General features: G+C 47.0%; 1 protein-coding gene across 8 annotated transcripts; it reads left to right on the top strand.

Moving 5' to 3' along the window:
- The first annotated feature begins 56 nt into the window (after window positions 1–56).
- Window positions 57–15,596, top strand: LOC133381281 (zinc finger protein 397-like). Of its 8 annotated transcripts, none has more exons than XM_061620187.1 (6): window positions 57–314; window positions 745–963; window positions 3,626–4,619; window positions 4,767–4,878; window positions 6,459–6,884; window positions 10,901–15,596. In XM_061620187.1, the coding sequence occupies exons 3-6, from the start codon at window positions 3,876–3,878 to the stop codon at window positions 11,539–11,541; spliced, it is 1,923 nt and encodes a 640-aa protein (XP_061476171.1). In that variant the 5' UTR covers window positions 57–314; window positions 745–963; window positions 3,626–3,875; the 3' UTR covers window positions 11,542–15,596. The 8 variants fall into 8 exon arrangements, with proteins under 8 accessions (XP_061476171.1, XP_061476172.1, XP_061476173.1 ...); XM_061620188.1 differs by having other exon boundaries at window positions 742–963; XM_061620189.1 differs by having other exon boundaries at window positions 57–382.
- Window positions 15,597–16,944: the final 1,348 nt, after the last annotated feature.

The raw sequence follows: 16,944 nt of genomic DNA, 5'->3' as shown, positions 1-16,944 counted from the left end.
TTTCTTTTGGGGCGTCGGGCTGGCCACTCTTAGAAGAGGATGCTGGGCGAGATGGTCTGACCCAGCAGCCGCCGGCCTCTTCTCCGGATCTTATGTTTTAGACCTCTATCCTCATCTCCCGAAGCGCAGCCAATCGTTTGGGCACCCAAGAGTTAAATTGCGAGAGGCTTGGGCTCCTAGAGAGGCGAGGGATTTGGGGTTGGGGAGACGGTGGTCTTGGCAGCCCGAGGGTCCTCCCGTGACCCACACCGACGCAGAAAGGCTCCTCCCCTTCCCCAGTCACACTCGGGGTTTGAATCTTTTAACCCAGGGAGGTGTGTGTGTGGGCTATCCACGTGGGAATCTGTAAATCCCTAGAGACTTGTTTGCAGGGATGCGGGAGGTGAGATTCGGCGGGGGGGGAGGTATTAAAAGCTGGAGAGGAAAAAATATATCTTGGAGGGGGCAATGGGGGCGTCTCAATATCCATGCGGCTGCTTCCTTTTCTCTTCCAAGCTCAGCGAGGGGGAGAGGGGATGGGATTTGCAGGGCAATCCAATGCACGTCTACTCGGAAGTAAGCTCCATTAGGTTCAGTCGGACCTACTCCCAGGTAAGCGTGTGTTGGATTGCAGCCTTAGTCTTCCTTTTTTGTCATAACCGAAGGCGCTGCCTGTTTGTTGGTATATGCGGGCAGTTTCCGCAGCAAGGTTTTGCCCCTGATTTCACCCCCCCCCGTTTCCTGTGCCTTTTTTTTTTTTAGTAGGTTTGCTGTGAGGACAAGGGTGTCTGCGAATAGGAGATGGTGAGCTGGGAAATCCGGAAGTCTTGCGTTCGAATCTCGTCTCTACTGTGAGCTTTCTAGGTGGGCTTTTTGGACAGCGAATGATCCTCTCCTCAGCCATCTCTTCTGCCAGTCTTTAATATGGGAGGCAGGAATGTTGACTTCCTGTTCAGCAGGGCTGAGGCCCCTCTCGCCACCCAGGTTTGTTGGTGGGGGGAACCGCCTTCACCCTTGGCCAAGGGAGTGATCTTTAGTTGTCTCATAGGAAGCTGCCTTATACTGAATTGGATCATTGGTCCATCAAGTGCAGTGTTGCCTACACTGACTGGCAGCAGGGGTCTCTGGGATTGCACCTGGGACCTTCTGCGTGCAAGGCAGATGCTCTGCCACAGAGCTATGGCCCTTCCCCCCATGTCTCCCTTGTAATTCCAGCGTACTTTTGGAGGTGTGGAGCAAATTATCTGGGTAATTATTCTCTTGGAGGAATTTTTTTCCCCACTTTGGATTTTGGAAGGCGATGGTATTGCCGTGAATCCAGCGATAGTTTGGCTTTTTAGGAGAGTCAAACTGGGTTGCCACCCGCTACAGTTGTTTCTGAAGTCTCACAGAAACGAAAATACATTCTAGAATTCTTGTCAGTTAATGAATTCTACAGTTTTATTCAACTGGCATGCAGAACTTTGTCTGTTTACAGTTCCTGCTTATAGGCAGGTTTTATATTGACTGTGTAACTTTGCTGGTTGTATGCAATTATTTCACATTATATAATGTTTGTGCATCTTCTGGCCTGTGACTTGGTCATTCTGCATGCTTTATTGAAGGACTTCTTCCTTTGGTTTATTGTGGGCCAATAAACTGCGGCTGAATCCTAAAGAGATGCTATGTGTCCAGAGTTCTCACGTCCAGGAGGTGGGAAGACGGCCTGTCCTGGATGGGGTTGCTCTTTCCTTGAAGGAGCAGGTCTGTAGCCTGGGGGTGCTCCTGGATCCAACATTGTCACTGGAGGTTCAGGTGGCCTCAGTGGCTAGGAGTGCCTTTCTCCAGCTCTGGCTAGTTCACCAGCATCAGCCCCTTTTGGACTGAGAAGACTTGGCCACAGTGCTCCATGCTCTGGTAACTTCCAGACTGGATTATTGCAATGCGCTCTATGTGGGGCTACCCTTGAAGACGACTTGGAAACTTCAGCTCTTCCAAAATGCAGCAGGCTGATTACTGGCTGGGGTTCCCTTTAGAACTCGTATAACTCCTGTTTTAAAGCAACTGCATTGGTTGCCAGTTTGTTTCCAGGCCCAGTTCAAGGTGCTTATGTTAGTGTTTAAAGCCTTAAACGACTTAGGTCCCAAGTATCTGAAAGACTGCCCTGCAGATCCTCTCACGTGTTGAAATCAGCAGAGGGTGCCTTTTTGGTGGTTCTGCCACTCTTGGAAGCTTGGGGGTAGGGTGGCTCAGGAGAGGGCATTCTTTGTGGTGTCCCCGAAGTTGTGGAACTCTCTCCCCACCAAGGTGCATCTACACGTCACTGTACTACTTCTGGGGAATGCTGAAGATGCATTTCTTTACCCTGGCTTTCAACACCTGAAGATATATATTTTTAGGACTCACCCTGTTTTCTGTGATGTTGTTTTTAAACTGTTTTTAATCATGTGCTTTAAAACTGTTGTAACCTGCTGTAGGACCTCTGGGTGAAGGGCGGGTAATAAATTCTAATAATAATATTTTTTCAAAGGCTACAATTCATTTACTGAAGTTTTTTTTAAAAAAAATGCACAGTAAAATGGTATAAAATAAATCACTAGGATGTAACTTCTCAACATACAACTAGAAAATGAATGAAAGGCAGCTAAACAGAACTTTTAGTACAAAACATAATCTGTCTATTACAGTCTTACTGTGCCGCTTTCAAAAAAAGAGGGTTAGAGAAATTCATGGTGGATAAGGCTATCAGTGGCTGCTAGCCACAGTGGCTATGTTCTCCTTCCACTGTCAGAGGTAACATATGCCTCCGAATGCCAATTGCTGGGAATCACAAGCAGGGAGAGTAGCACTATTGGCCTCAACTCTTGCTTTTGGGCTTCCCATTAGGGTATCTGGCTGGCCAGTTTGAGAACAGAATGCTGGACTAGATGGGCCTTTGGCCTGAACCGGTTGCAGCGCTCTTCTTAGGTTCTTATTCTAAAGCAAAGAATCCAACATTGCCATTTTAACCAGAACTCTGCGTTCTAAGTCACCTGTTTTGAACAGTATGGAATTCATTTGTATTCTCTCTCTCTAGCTTCGAATTCTCATGCGCTCTCTCTCCACCCCGCCCACCTAGTTTCTCTTCTCTTGCCTCTTTTGGATTTGCCACTCCTCCCTCCTCCTCATGCCAGATTTCCCCAAGCTGGTGCCTTCCTGGTGTTCATAGAGAGAATCATAGAATAGTAGAGTTGGAAGGGGCCTATAAGGCCATCAAGTCCAACCCCCTGCGCTGTTGTTGAGCTACAATTCCTATCCACCCCAGACAGAACAGCTAATGGGCAGGGATGATGGGAGGCATCTGATGGGCTATTGTGAGAACAGGATGCTGGACTAGATGGGTCACTGGCGTAAGCCAGCACCCACAATCTTCTTACGTTCTTAACGTAATAAAAACATCTCTGGCAATTCAGTACTGGAAAAGGAAGGTAACAAGATTTACAGCTCATTTTTTATGGCGAAAAGACACTGTTCCTGGCAACCTTGAGATCATTGACTAGTTTTCGAACAGTTTTAACTATCTCTAGAAAGTGGTGTGTATGTGTGTGTGTTTGCCACCCTGGGCTTCTTTGGGTGGACAGGCAGAATAGAAATGGTTAAATAAATAATTTTTACCCCTTTCTTTTAGGGTGAAGAAGCCCTTGCTAATGGAGGACAGACGAGTAGGCTGTTACTCGCTGCTGTATAAACTGCTGGTTTCTCTACGTGCCCATTCCTTTTGAGGTGAAATTCCTAGCTGAAATGAGCTAAGTCAGCTGAACAGTGGGAGACTAGGTATTCGTTGCTTGCTTCTTGTCTTCAGAAAGCTGCTGAGGTTTTAGTTTTTTAAAAAATCCCTTTAAGAACTGACTTAACATTTTTGTCTGTGGTGAGGGGAGATGTCTACAGAATGGTCATCAGTGGAGGCAGACTTGGGCCTCCTGGTTGAGCCTGCGGAGATGGAAAGGATGAAAAATGGGGGAAGGACCCTGTGTGTTACCCAGGTTGGGACGATCAGCGAGTTTGCAAGTTGGGCCATGCCAAGGCCGGAAGCTGAGGAGGGATTGGCCCACAGCTGGGAAGTCCAGTGGCAGGAGTTCCTGAAGGCAGTGCACACTCCTTACGGGGAAAACCCAGAGTTGCCAAAGACCATGCGCTGGGAAGTTTCCAAATCCTCTCTGGTTCCTTCCGAAATGATAGCTGACGTCAGCAGCGGGCCTCAAGCGGAGGTGACAACTGGACTTTGGCTGGGCCTCAAAAAAAGAGAGCCCAAAGCCCCTCAGGAGCCAGACTCTGGAGAAAGGGAAGATGGTGTCGAAGCAGGCCAAGAGATCCCAAGTGAGGACGTTGCCACGACGGAGGCACGGCGCCAGCGCTTCCGGCTGTTCCGCTACCAGGAGGCCGAGGGGCCCCGAGAGGCTTGCGACCGACTCCACGCCCTCTGCTGTCAGTGGCTGAAGCCGGAGAGCCGCACCAAGGAGCAGATGCTGGAGTTGTTGATCCTGGAGCAGTTCCTAGCCATTCTGCCCCAGGAGATGCAGAGCTGGGTCAGGGACGGGGGTCCAGAGACCTGCTACCAGGCGGTGGTCCTGGCCGAGGACTTCCTGATGAGTCAGCGAGAGGCTGAGGGATGGGAAGAACAGGTGAGCTGAGCGTTTCCTCCTCAACAGTTCAGAGGGATGCAAAGTTGGTGATGGAAGATGGATAGGGAACGAGTTCCTTGCCCTGATCCTTCTGTCTCCTGGCATCTTCCCTCTGTCCCTCCTGATCCCCCTCTTTTCCTGTTCTAGGCTCTAGAAACGCCTGCAGAAGTAGTGCTGAGCTTCTCTGGAGAAGACCAGGCTTCTTTGGAGCTCTACAGGGAGGTCAAGCAGGAGACTGGCAGGGATGCTGGCTTGCTGGGTACGGAATCCTTCTTTCTATTTCCAATGTTTGGGCTGCAAGTGCCGTTCCTTAATCATTGTTTTTGTATATGTAATCACTGAAGTCTTCGAGGAAGTCACTGTTAGTGGTCCCCCATAGCTCAGTGTCCGCCAGGAGCCAGGTGTTCAGTATTGTGAGCCCAATTTTCCAGAACTCCCTTCCAGTTGAGGTCAGGCAGGCCCTTCCCTGTTGAAATTCTGGCGCCTACTGAAGACTTTATTTTATTCCAGCAGATATTTTAACTTAGGAGTTTCCAAACTGTGGTCTGTGGAGCTTCGTACAGGTAGTCCGCAGCATGTTGGCATAAAACATTTGTATTTATGTCTAATTGTATTTTAGGGATTCTTTTATTTCTCATATTGTATCTAATTGCATGACACTTTGAATCCTACGAAATGCAAATGGCAATAAATGGAATACAAAGTTTAGTTTTTTAGTTTATAGTTTATTTATATACCACTTTTTGGCCAAAAGGCCGCCAAAGTGGTTAACAACATATTAAAACAGATTACAAAAAAAAAAAAACTACATAAGAAATAACCAGTAAAAAATATACAGTAAAAATACAATGCAACAAGAACAGTGCAAATACAAGAACAATGCAACAAGAACAAAGTAAAAAAAAATTGCAACAAAAATGTTTTCAAAATATGCACACAGTGGGGCATTTGCTTTACTGACAATACAGCCCCAGGTTTTTTATGGGCTTAACATAAATTATTTTTGTAAACTCGTAGAAGGACACTTATTAGCAAATCACACAGACCTGCAGTAATGGGATGAAATCCTCTTGGTCCAAATAGTGACAGTTTGGGTTTGCTCAGCTGTTCACCTCCATTCTGCTGCTGCCCTTCATCCTTGCCCTCCATCGCAGTCTGGCTCTCCACTTCCTTGTGCCCCTTTTCACTGTACCTTGATTACAATTTAATAGAGCTATCCCAGGTCAGATGATATTGCCTTGGAAGCTGGATTGAGTCAACAGGCTGCTTGTTGGCCGTCCCTGTTATCAGCGATGTACTTGTCCAGGGTCTTGGGGGGTCTTAGTCCCCCTACTTTTGGAGGGAGCAGGACCCCAGCAGGGTCTTTATGTCTCCAGCATCCTACAAACTCAGCAGGCAAAAGACACAAGAACAAGTGACAAGACCAGGCAGCAGCAAAGGAAGTAAGAGAAGCAGTCAACATACCATTAAAAATCCTAAGGCTCCTGGGACAGCGCATGACGAGCACTACAACAGGCAGAAGAATCATTAAGCCGTTTGCCAAGGTCCTCAGCAACTTTCAAGTGGTCAGTGAGGAGAAACAGTTTGGGAACCGTTGTTTTAAGTGAATTCTGATCTTATAGTTTTAACTCATTTTTAGTTTCAGTCTGCTGAGTGAGGTTCACTGCTTAAAGACTATTGTAGTTAAGCTGCATATGAGTTGTCCATACATGTAATAAATAATAATAAATAGCGGGAGTCCATTGTCACTGCAGCTCTTGCGCTGTCATCTCTGTTTTGATGTGTCTCCCCAACCCCTCGCTTTTTTATCCTTCTTGCCATGTTCTTGCTCTGTTCCAGGAGGTGATAAGCTGGCGGACGAGTACAATGCAGAAAGCAAGGAGCTGGAAGTCAACTTTGGGATTCCGGGCATAACAGAGCAGGAAGGGGAATGCCAAACCGAAAACTGGAAGGATAAATCAGTTGCTGGTTCTGGCGAACACCTCCCCATGCTCATGACGCCACATCCGGGGATGCGCGAGAGTACCCGTTCTGGCTCCAGGAAAGGCGCGGCCCAAAAGCTGGACCTTAAAAAGAGGCACCGCAGAATGCCCACGGAACCAAAGCTATACATATGTACGGAGTGCGGTCACAGCTTCACGCGGAAAGCCAACCTCTTCCGGCACCAGATACTCCACACGGGACAAAGGTCGTATCTGTGCACAGTCTGCGGGCGAAGCTTCACGCGGAGAGAGAACCTTGTAAGGCACCAGAGAGTTCACACAGGTGAGCGAGGGAAGGGACGGCATGACGAGTGCATCAGCATGCCGGTTAAAAGATCTCTGCTGAGTGTCCCAAAATCATCATCATATGGGGAACTGGATCCTGATCCCCCCCCCAGGCCAATCTTCACAGGTGCAAAGGACTGACTGCCTGTCAAACAGCTGACATCAGTTGGGGGGATCAGCACTGAGCCCTTCCCACAAGAGGTAACGGTGACCACCCAGTTCGATGGCTTAAAAAAAAAAGGGTTAGATACTTTTGTGGAGGATAACAGCCAGAGTGGTGTAGTGGCTAGGGTGCTGGGCTAGGACATGGGAGACCAGGGTTCGAATCCCCACTTGTGAAGCTTTCTGGATGACCTTGGGGGCCAGTCACTGGCTCGCTCAGCCTAACCTACCTCACAGGGTTGTAGTGAGGATAAAATGGAGAGGGAGGAGAAGCGTGTATGTGCCACCTTGAGCTCTTTGGAGGAAATATACCAGACTTGCTGGTTTACCATTTGCTGCTAATGATGTATCTAATTATCTAAAGGTTTATTCACTAATAGGCAAAAAACCTTGCGGTTTAAGAACGTACCTATAGCCCACGGCTATTTCTATCAAACTTTAAAAAGCAGGGAAATTGGGCAGCTATAGTGAATGCACCAGGGGAGCAGGAGACCTGACCTCCCCTCTGAGATATTGGACTGCCCTACAAATTGGTCAAAATGCAAACACCATTTGGGTTGATCTTTCACAGTCCAATCCACTTCCTGTGTAGCTTGGAAGAATTTGGTAACGTGCCTATTACTGAATTTCCCTGCTTTTTAATCCGGGAGGTAAGAAATGGGATCCTGTGCAAGTTTGCTGAGAATGGAGTGATCATTTGCATGCTTATTGAGTTGAATGGGATTTACTCCCCTGATTTACTCCAGTCATGCTTAGGATAGGTGAAACTGACCACAGAGGATGGGGAGGGGAGGAGGGGGAGGGAGGGGAGGAGGGGGAGGGAATGCAGAGGGGAGGACTGGGAGGGGAGCAGGCAGAAGGGGGAGGGGTGGAGGACAGGTTTGATCATTTGCATGTTTATTGAATTCAGTGCGATTTACTCCCATGCAATCATGCTTCGGATAGGTATAATAATAATAAATAATAAAATTTAATTTATGTGTCACCTATCTGGCCAGTGGCCACTGACCAGGGAGGGAGGGAGGGATGGAGGGATGGAGTGGGCAGGGGAGGAGGAAGAAGGAAGAGGGGAGGGGAGGAAGAAGGGAGAGGAGAGGGGAAGGAGGGGGAAAGCAGGTCTGATCATTGAGTTCAATGGCATTTACTCCTATGCAATCTTGCTTAGGATAGGAAAAACTGACCATGGAGTGGGAAGGGGAAGGAGCGTATTGGAGGGGGGCAAAGGAAGGGGGAGGGGAGGGCAGGTTTGATCATTTGCATGCTTATAGAGGTCAATGGTATTTACTTCCATGCAATCATGCTTAAGATAGGTAAAACTGATCATGGGGAGGAAAAAGAGGAGGGGGAGGGGGAAGGGGAAGGAGGGGATGGGAATGGGGAGGGAGGGGCAAAGGAAGGGGGAGGGAAGGGGCAAGAAGTAGGAGAACAGAGGGAGGGTTTGATCATTTGCATACTTTTTGAGTTCAATGGGATTTATTTCTATTCAATCATGTTTGAAAATGGAAATGGACTGCCTTCAAGTCGATCCCCACCTATGGTGACCCTTTGAATAGGGTTTTCATGGTAAATGGTATTCAAAGGTGGTTTTACCATTGCCTTCATCTTTGGCTGAGAGGCAGTGACTGGCCCAAAGTCACCCAGCTTCATGGCTGTGTGGGGATTTGAACCCTGGTCTCCCAGGTCATAGTCCAACACTGACCCAGGGAAGGGGCAAGGAGGGGAGGGGGAGGAGATTGGGTGGGTGAGCACTGGGCAGAAGGGAAGCCCCTTTCCTTTCCAAAAGGAAAACATTGTGAACAGTATCATTCTTTTTATTCTACAGCAGGCACATGTAGCCTCCCACCCAAATTTAAACCAGAGCTTTCCCTGGCAAACATCCACACCAGGCCTTTATTTCACTTTGGACAGTCATGGCTTCTCTCAAAGAATCCTGGGAAGTGTAGTTAGTGAAGGGTGCTGAGAGTTGCTAGGAGACGCCCTGTTCCCCTCACAGACCTTCAATTAAAGCGGCTGACTGTTAAACCAGTCTGGCCACTGAAGCTCTTTCAGTGGAATAGGAGTCTCCTCTCACCACCCTTCACAAACTACACTTCCCAGGATTCTCTGAGGGAAGCCATGACTGTCTCAAGTGAAATCAAAGTCTGGTATGGATGTGGCCGCCTGATTAGCCAAGCCCAGCAGCTGTGAGGCTTTTAGAATTCTGACAGTTGGTTCCTACTGAGCATGCCCCGCGTTATCATAGGCTGCCAGCCAAAATTTATTAAATTAATTAAAAGCCAGGCATTTTTTTTAACTTTTAAACTGCAGAAGATGAAGGTCAGAGTATGGGGCAAGGTCAGTATTAGGCTTACAGGTACTCTGTGAATATGGCTGATTTTTAATGAATTTCAAAAGATTATGAGAACTCTGACAGGAAAAAGTCCAAAAGGGCTCTGGATTTTTTTTCTCTCTTTTTAGACTTTGAACTCTCGATTCTCTCTGACTGTTTTGTGTATCGCCATGAAAATTGGCAGGGTTGTTAAGCAAGCATTTCTAAGTTCAGGACTAAAAGTTTTGTAAGGTTTTGTTTTGAAATGAGCTTATGGGAAGCATCAGAATGGCATGGGGGGTATTTTCAATTTAACATTGCGGAATGCGAAAAACCCACACTGGCTATAGTATACAGCCACTTTTGTGGCTGTATAATTTAAACCATTCACTTTCAGGCTAATTATTTTGTCCTCTCTGTCTGGAACCTAGACTGTATTGTTGACTACTTAAACCCAAAACCACTTGGGTCCCAATTATCTGAAAGACCGCCTCCTTCCCTGCAGACCATCTCAGGTGTTAAGCAGAAGGGTGCCCTCTTGATAGTTCCATTGCCTTCGGAAGCTCAAGGGGTGGTGGCCTGGGAGAGGGCATCCCAGTGGTTTAACAATCAACCCCTCTTCACAGGGAAGTCTGGGAATTGTAGTGAGGGGAATAAGGGTCTCCTCACAACTCTCGGCACCCTAAACAAAGTACAGTCCCCAAAATTCTCTGGGGGAAGCGATGACTGTTTAAAGTGGTGTAAGACCACTTTAAATGTATGGTACAGATGTAGCCTTGGAGTTTATCCTAATGTTGAAATCCCCTCTCCCCCAACTGGCTGTAATTTTTAAGCCTGTAAGATCTAGTCCTGCCTTCTGAGTCGAGGACAAGTATTTGCCCTCTTCTGTGTGACAGCAACGGATTTGAACAATGCTATCCTTCCCTCTTTTTTTTCTCTTCATATGGAGAGAAAAGTGACAACTGCATGATAGCGGAAGAGTTGATTCTTAAATGCTTATGGATCTAGTTTGCAAAAGAGAAAGTCGAAACAGCAGAATAGGCCAAGTTTGCTTGTTTTCCTCTTCCCCCCCAGTCCCTTTTTCCTTTTGTGTCATGTATTTGTAGATTGTAGTCCTGAGAGTAGGGACTGTGCTATCTGTTTATCATCTATCTATTAATCTAATCTGTTTATTGTATTGATTTGTAAGCCACTCTGAGAGCCTTTCCTGTTGAAGAGCAGGGTTTAAATGCTTTGAATGACTGAATGAAAATCGTGCCTCCCTTGTGTTTCTGATGAATTAATGAGTGGGGAGGGGATTGTTCCTGGTACCCCCCCCCAACACCAGTGCATCCACCCCTCCAGAAGCCACTCAATCAGTGTTAGCATGAAGGTGGACCTATATCTGTAGAGCTCTTCTACTGGTGCTCTGGTCAGTCAAGATTCCCCAGCAGGTGGAGAAGGTGTGTGACTAGGGAGAGGGGTGTCTCACTTAATGCTAAATGATGCAAACGTGTGCGGCTTGTCTGCATAGTCCTTATGTTTCTCTGATTTTTTTATTCCAGCAAGTCATGTATGGATGATTCAAAATGAAGGGGAGCAGCTTCAGGTGCCTTTGGAAGGAACTGAAGCTGGTGGGGAAGAGACGCAAGATGGAAAAAAGAGAGGCGAAAGAAGCCAAACAGTGAATTGGAAGGATAACCCAATGGCAGATGAAGTTTGCTTCGAAATCATGATCCCACAAATAGCTCACCAAGGAACAAGAAGGAATACTTGCTCTGTTTGCGGGAAGAGCTTCACTCGCAAAGCAACGCTTAATAAACACCTGAGAATCCACGCGGGAGAGAAGCTGTATAAATGTTCAGATTGTGGGAAAAGGTTCAGCCCGGGGTTGTCGGAAAGTAGAAGACCTGAGACAAAGGTGACGGACACAGGGAAGAAACGATATCAGTGTATGAAATGTGAGGGGAAAAGCCCGCAAAAGTCAAACCTTAATGGCCACAAGAGAATCCACAAGGGAAAGAAACCATTCAAGTGTCTGGAGTGTAACCACAACTTTGGCTGCCACTCACACCTTCTTAGACATCAGAGAATCCACACGGGAGAGAAACCATATACATGCTCCATTTGTGGGAGGAACTTCCGCCAGACCGCGCATCTTGTTAAACACGAGAGGACACATAAAAGTTGGAAACCATATTTCTGATGATGATGTGGGGGGGGGGGAACTTTTCCCAGACTTCATATATCTAGATGTCAATAGATGCAAGGAGGTTCTGTACACACATACAAATGCAATATATACTTGGAATAATCAGGAAAATGTTTGCCACGGATGCATCATCTTATGTGTACATAAAATGGGAGGTCCCAAAGCTCAGTGACAGACCACCTGCTTTGCATGCGGAAGATCCAAGGTTGATTCCTGCGCACCTCCAGCTAATTAGGTTTTCAGATCTATGTAAAAAGGATCTAGAAGCTTTAGTAGATAACAGACTAAACATTCATCAGCCATGCTATGTGTGATGGCTAAAAACGCTAATGCAATTCTACATTCGACTCGGCCGAAGGAATATAGTGGTCCAGTTCATGAGCAGTAATGAGGCCACTCTATTCTGCCTTGGTTAAACCTTATCTGGAGTAGTGTGTCAAATTCTGGTCATTGCAGTTTAAGAAGGGTATCATGAACTTGTGGCAGATCATCTGTTTTGGATGTAGAAGGTCCCAGGTTCACTCCCTCGCATCTCCAGTTAGGGCTGGAAATGTCCTCAGTGAAACTCTGGAGAGCTGCTGCCAGTTAGTGTAGATAGTACGGACCTAGATGGACCAATGGCCTTACTTAGTGTAAGGCAGCTTTCTATGTTTAAAGTGTCCAGAGGACAGTGATGGAAGATAGCAAGGCAGCTTGGAGACAAATCTCTATCAGGAAAGGCTGAAGGAGCTGGATACTTCAGAGACAATCTGAAAGCCACCTTCAAATATTTCAAGGACCATCTTGTCGATGAGAGAGGAAAATGGTTGCTCCAGAGGGCTGGACCTGAATGAATAGGTTCAAATTTCAAGAGAGAAGTGGGGAATTTCCTTCGCCTCCGTGGGCCGGATCCTTCTCAGATTTAGCCCCAAACCCAAGACTTTAAAGCACATCGCAGGGCTTGCAAAGAGCCCTGTGTGGTGCTTTAAAGCACCCACAGCTTCGATTTTTACCTGCTTTCTGCAGGCATTGGCTGTTTGAGTAAACTTGCTAATGCAGGCAATTCAGCAGGCTTTGGCTCTCTAAGGCTCCCGATTGTGCTTTGTCAGCCACATCTATATGATATCAGGTGTGGGGCAGGTGGGCATGGTGAGACGCCCTTCCCCGGCACCACCTGTGAAGCTCTCACTTGTGGCTACCAGCAGACAGGAACGTCAGGTTTTCTTCTTACCCTTTACAGCTCTAGCACAGTTCTCAGAAGATCCCCCTGCTAGGCCTTACTACCCAACACTCTGTATCTCTTATAACCTGTAGACTGTGCCTTAGTTTCTGCCAGGCTATCTCGATACCTTGTGTCTATGGGTATAGGTAATTCCCAACCCCCCCTGCAGCCTCTTGCACTGAAGCTTACAGCCCTGGGTTTCTCTGTGGTACTGGATACAATATCTTTTCCTCCGCCGCTGCCACCATTCGATACAATTACTGTTCAGCCTTGGTTACTCTGCCATCCCCCCTGGATTGTGTATCCCAGCTGAAGAATCAGGCTTTTTGCAAACCAAGAAATATTTATTGAACACTAAAAATAACAAGATTACTTAATTACTTTGTTGACAAGCTTATGGTTTCATATATGTTCTGACATGTACTTTACTTCTCATTAATTGCCTCAGAACTCCGACTCACTCTCAACAACAACAACCTCCAAACACCACCAAAACCTCTTTCACCTTTCTCAACCTCCAACATCCACCACCCTGATTCAACTGTCATTCTTCCATTTATACTCCCAGCCATTCAAACACTCAGCCAATCCTCCAGCATTCTACTGCTCATGTACTCCCCCTCCTCTTTCACTCCACTTACCATATGTCTTCTATATAACCAGCACTTACCATATTTACAATATAGCAGGAACATCACACATGGCCTCACAGGTCAAACTTGAATCCCCTGGCAGGCCAGTTTTGGCCCTTGGGCTGGAGGTTCCCCATCCCTGACTTGTCATATCCACACAATACATTTAAAGCTTATTTATAGCACTTTTAACAGTTGTGGCTTCCCCTAAAGAACACTGAGAAGTATAGTTCACCCCTCACAGAGCTACAATCCCCAGCACCTTTGACAAGGTACAGTTCCCAGGATTCTTTGGGGGAAGCCATGTGCTTTAAATGTGTGGTGTATGTGTATGCAGCCAGAGATTATACATTAGGAAGAATTTCCTGACGGTACCAGCTGTTCGACTGGGGACAGACTGCCCCAGAAGGTGGTGGCCTCTTCTATGTTAGTTGTTTTTGAGTAGAGGCTGAAGGGCTGTACCTCTGAGGGATGCTCTAGTAACGGGTTTCCTGAATTGGCAGGGGTTGGACTAGATGACCTTTGAGATACCTTCCAAACCCTGTGATTCTAGGTACCAAGTGATGAGGAAGATCTCCTTTTACCTGAGACCCTGGAAAGCCACTGCCAGTCAGAGTAGAGAAGACAATGCTGGTGGGTAAGATGAAGCTGGGACGGCTTTGTGTTTTCAAAGAGTGCTGTGACCCCTTAAGAGCAGGGTTGGCTAGCCCTTGGCCCTCTATATATTGTTGGACTCCAGCTCCCATCAGCCCCAGCCACTGTGGCCAGTAGTCAAGGATGATGGGGGGGCAACACTTGTAGGGCCACAGGTTCCCCACCCCTGAATCTGGGTATGTCAACTAAGACTGATCGGCTGTGGTGAGAGAGAGAAACATCCAGGTGCTTAGGCAAGAGAGCTTTTTATTTATTTTTTAAGATAGCTACTCTTCCTACCCTTTGTTTTTTGGGTTATAAATGGGCCAGAGATGACCAGCATAAGTATTTTGAATGGAGGCAAGGAAAAAACCTTCAGCCCATTAGCATCAAATAGGATGTGATCATGATTAACCGGATTGGGGGTCGTTTCACCAGTTCTTTGCCATCATTCATTTGGCATTTTCCCATGGCAGAGGCATCATTTTTGTATGTTCCTCTGCCTTGCTGAGTGAGGAATTTAATAATAATAAAATTATAATAAAATTTTATTTGTTAGTCGCCCATCTGTCTGACTTAACAGACACTCTGGGCGACTTACACAATATAAAACACAATTTAAAACATTCATACAACAGTAAACCACCTGTTAGTAATAGCCTAACCCACCCCAGAAATCCCATAGGCCTGCCTGAATAACAAGGTCTTTAAGGCTCGACGAAAAGCCATCAGGGAGGAGGCATGTCGAAGGTCAAAAGGAAGCAAGTTCCAGAGGGTGGGGGCCACGACCGAGAAGGCCCTCTCTCTGGTCCGCACCAGCCTAGCTGTTTTCACCGGTGGGACCGAGAGAAGGTCTTGTGAGGCCGATCTTGTTTGGCGGCATATTTGGTGATACTGGAGGCGTTCCTTCAGATAAACTGGGCCGAAACCGTTTAGGGATTTAAAGGTTAATACCAACACCTTGAATTGGGCCCGGTATACAACTGGCAATAAATCCATGATTTCAATGGGGAATGGAAAGTTGGTGCAACTAGCACTGCATAGGGGTGGGTTCCTGTGGACTAGTAACATGAGCCAGACAACATCTGGAGGGCCACCAGTTCCCCCAGTCGTGTGTGAGAGAATTGTCACTCTTCAGGCCTTCATCACAGAGTTAATAGAGCAGGGGTAGCCAACCTGGTGCCCTCTGGATGTTGATTGACTACAACTCCCATCATCCCTGACCACTGGGCCATACTTGCTGGGGCTGATGGGAGTTGGGAGTCCACAACATCTGGAAGGCACCAGGTTGGCTGCCTTTGTGTGTAACAAAATAACAGCCACTCTAATCAGTTATCTCCCCGTCTTCCCCAACAGTCCTGATTGAGATGCCTCCTGTTACCTCCTTCTGGGGAATGGGGTGGTTCTGTTTTGGCTATAAAAGCACTAAATCTGAACAGAAGCAGAGGGGATTTATAGTAATGGGGTTTTTTAAAAATAACTTTTTGGAAAAACAAATCAGTGCCATGATAGTTGTCACATTCCACAAATAGAGAATGTAGCCCTCTTAGCAAATGGTTCAACAACCAGCATGTGTCTGCAACGTAGAGTGATATATTTAAATAAATTGTTCTTTTGTAAGAAAATGATTGGGGTAGTGATTTTTTTTTGTAGATGGCATACAAAGAACAAACCGCTTTGGGGAGTTCACCTTCAAGATTTATATCCCGCCTTTCCAGAAAACGCTGGGGGAGGAACCCCTGTCAGGCTCTGGGCTTGAATGCGGCCCACCAGACCTCTCTATCTGGCCCTCAAACTTAGGCCACACCTCTAGCTGGCCTTGCTTTGCACTCGGAGTGTTTTTTGCCTGTCTGGAACGTGTCCTGGAACTCGGACAGTGTCTCTGCCTTGCCTGGTTGGAGGATACAGAGGAGTGGGCGAGTGTGTATAGAAACCAGCCTGCTGTACAAGGGTCAAATGTACATTCATTGCTCTGCCCACTTCTGCCTCTGGCCTTGCTCACTTCTGGCAGGTGGCCTTCAGAAGGGTACCCAGAAGGGAATGTGGCTCTTGAGGTGAGAAAGGTGTCCACCCCCCCCCCAGTCTAATGCTGAATAAGCAAGTCATGAGTGCAACAGCTCTCAGCAGAGAGAAAATATTGAGCTGGATGGACCAATAGCCTGGGTATAAAACTATGTGTACTTTGCAAACACCTTTTTTGGCTATACAGTAGGGCCCCACTCATACGGCGGGTTACATTCCAGACCCCCACTTAAAAGCAAAATGCGCCAAAAAGTGGATCTCCGTCAATATAATGGCGCCCGGCACCTGAAAAACGCCATAAAGGCAGAACAAGTGCCTTATGAGTGGTGCCTTACTCTTAATTACTCTAACTGAAAACTGCCATAGTAGCGGAACGCCGAAAAGCAGGGCCCTACTGTATAAATGTGATGCATAATCACTGTGGCAAGTTCAGGAGGGACAGCCCCATTAGTCTGTCACAGCAAAGAAGAAAAAGAGACCCCCCCATGGCACCTCAAAAAAACTGCTACTAACACATTTTCTGGCAGAGAATCCTGGGACGTATAGTTTGTGAAGGGTGCTGAGAACTGTTAGGAGCCCCATTTCTCTCTCTCTCTCTCTCTCTCTCTCACACACACACACACACACACACAGCTACAATTCCTAGAGTTCTCTGGGAAGAGGGACTGACTGGTAAACCACCCTGAAAATTGTAGCTCTGTGAGAGGAACAGGGCTCTCCTAACAACTCTCAGCACACTTCACAAGGATTCTTTGGGGGAAGTCATGACTGTTTCAGGTGGAATAATAGTGGAATAAATGTATTATGTGAATATGGCCCAAGAAAGATATGAGTGGCCTGCAGCAGCGACAGAAGGGGCCCCTAGCAAACTCAGTTCTCAGAGGGTAGAGTCTTGTGTACCCAGAACAG

Source organism: Rhineura floridana, chromosome 3, assembly GCF_030035675.1.
Source record: "Rhineura floridana isolate rRhiFlo1 chromosome 3, rRhiFlo1.hap2, whole genome shotgun sequence".
Lineage (NCBI taxonomy): Eukaryota > Metazoa > Chordata > Lepidosauria > Squamata > Rhineuridae > Rhineura > Rhineura floridana.
Note: the sequence above shows the minus strand (reverse complement) of the source record. Positions and strands in the feature narration are given on the sequence as shown.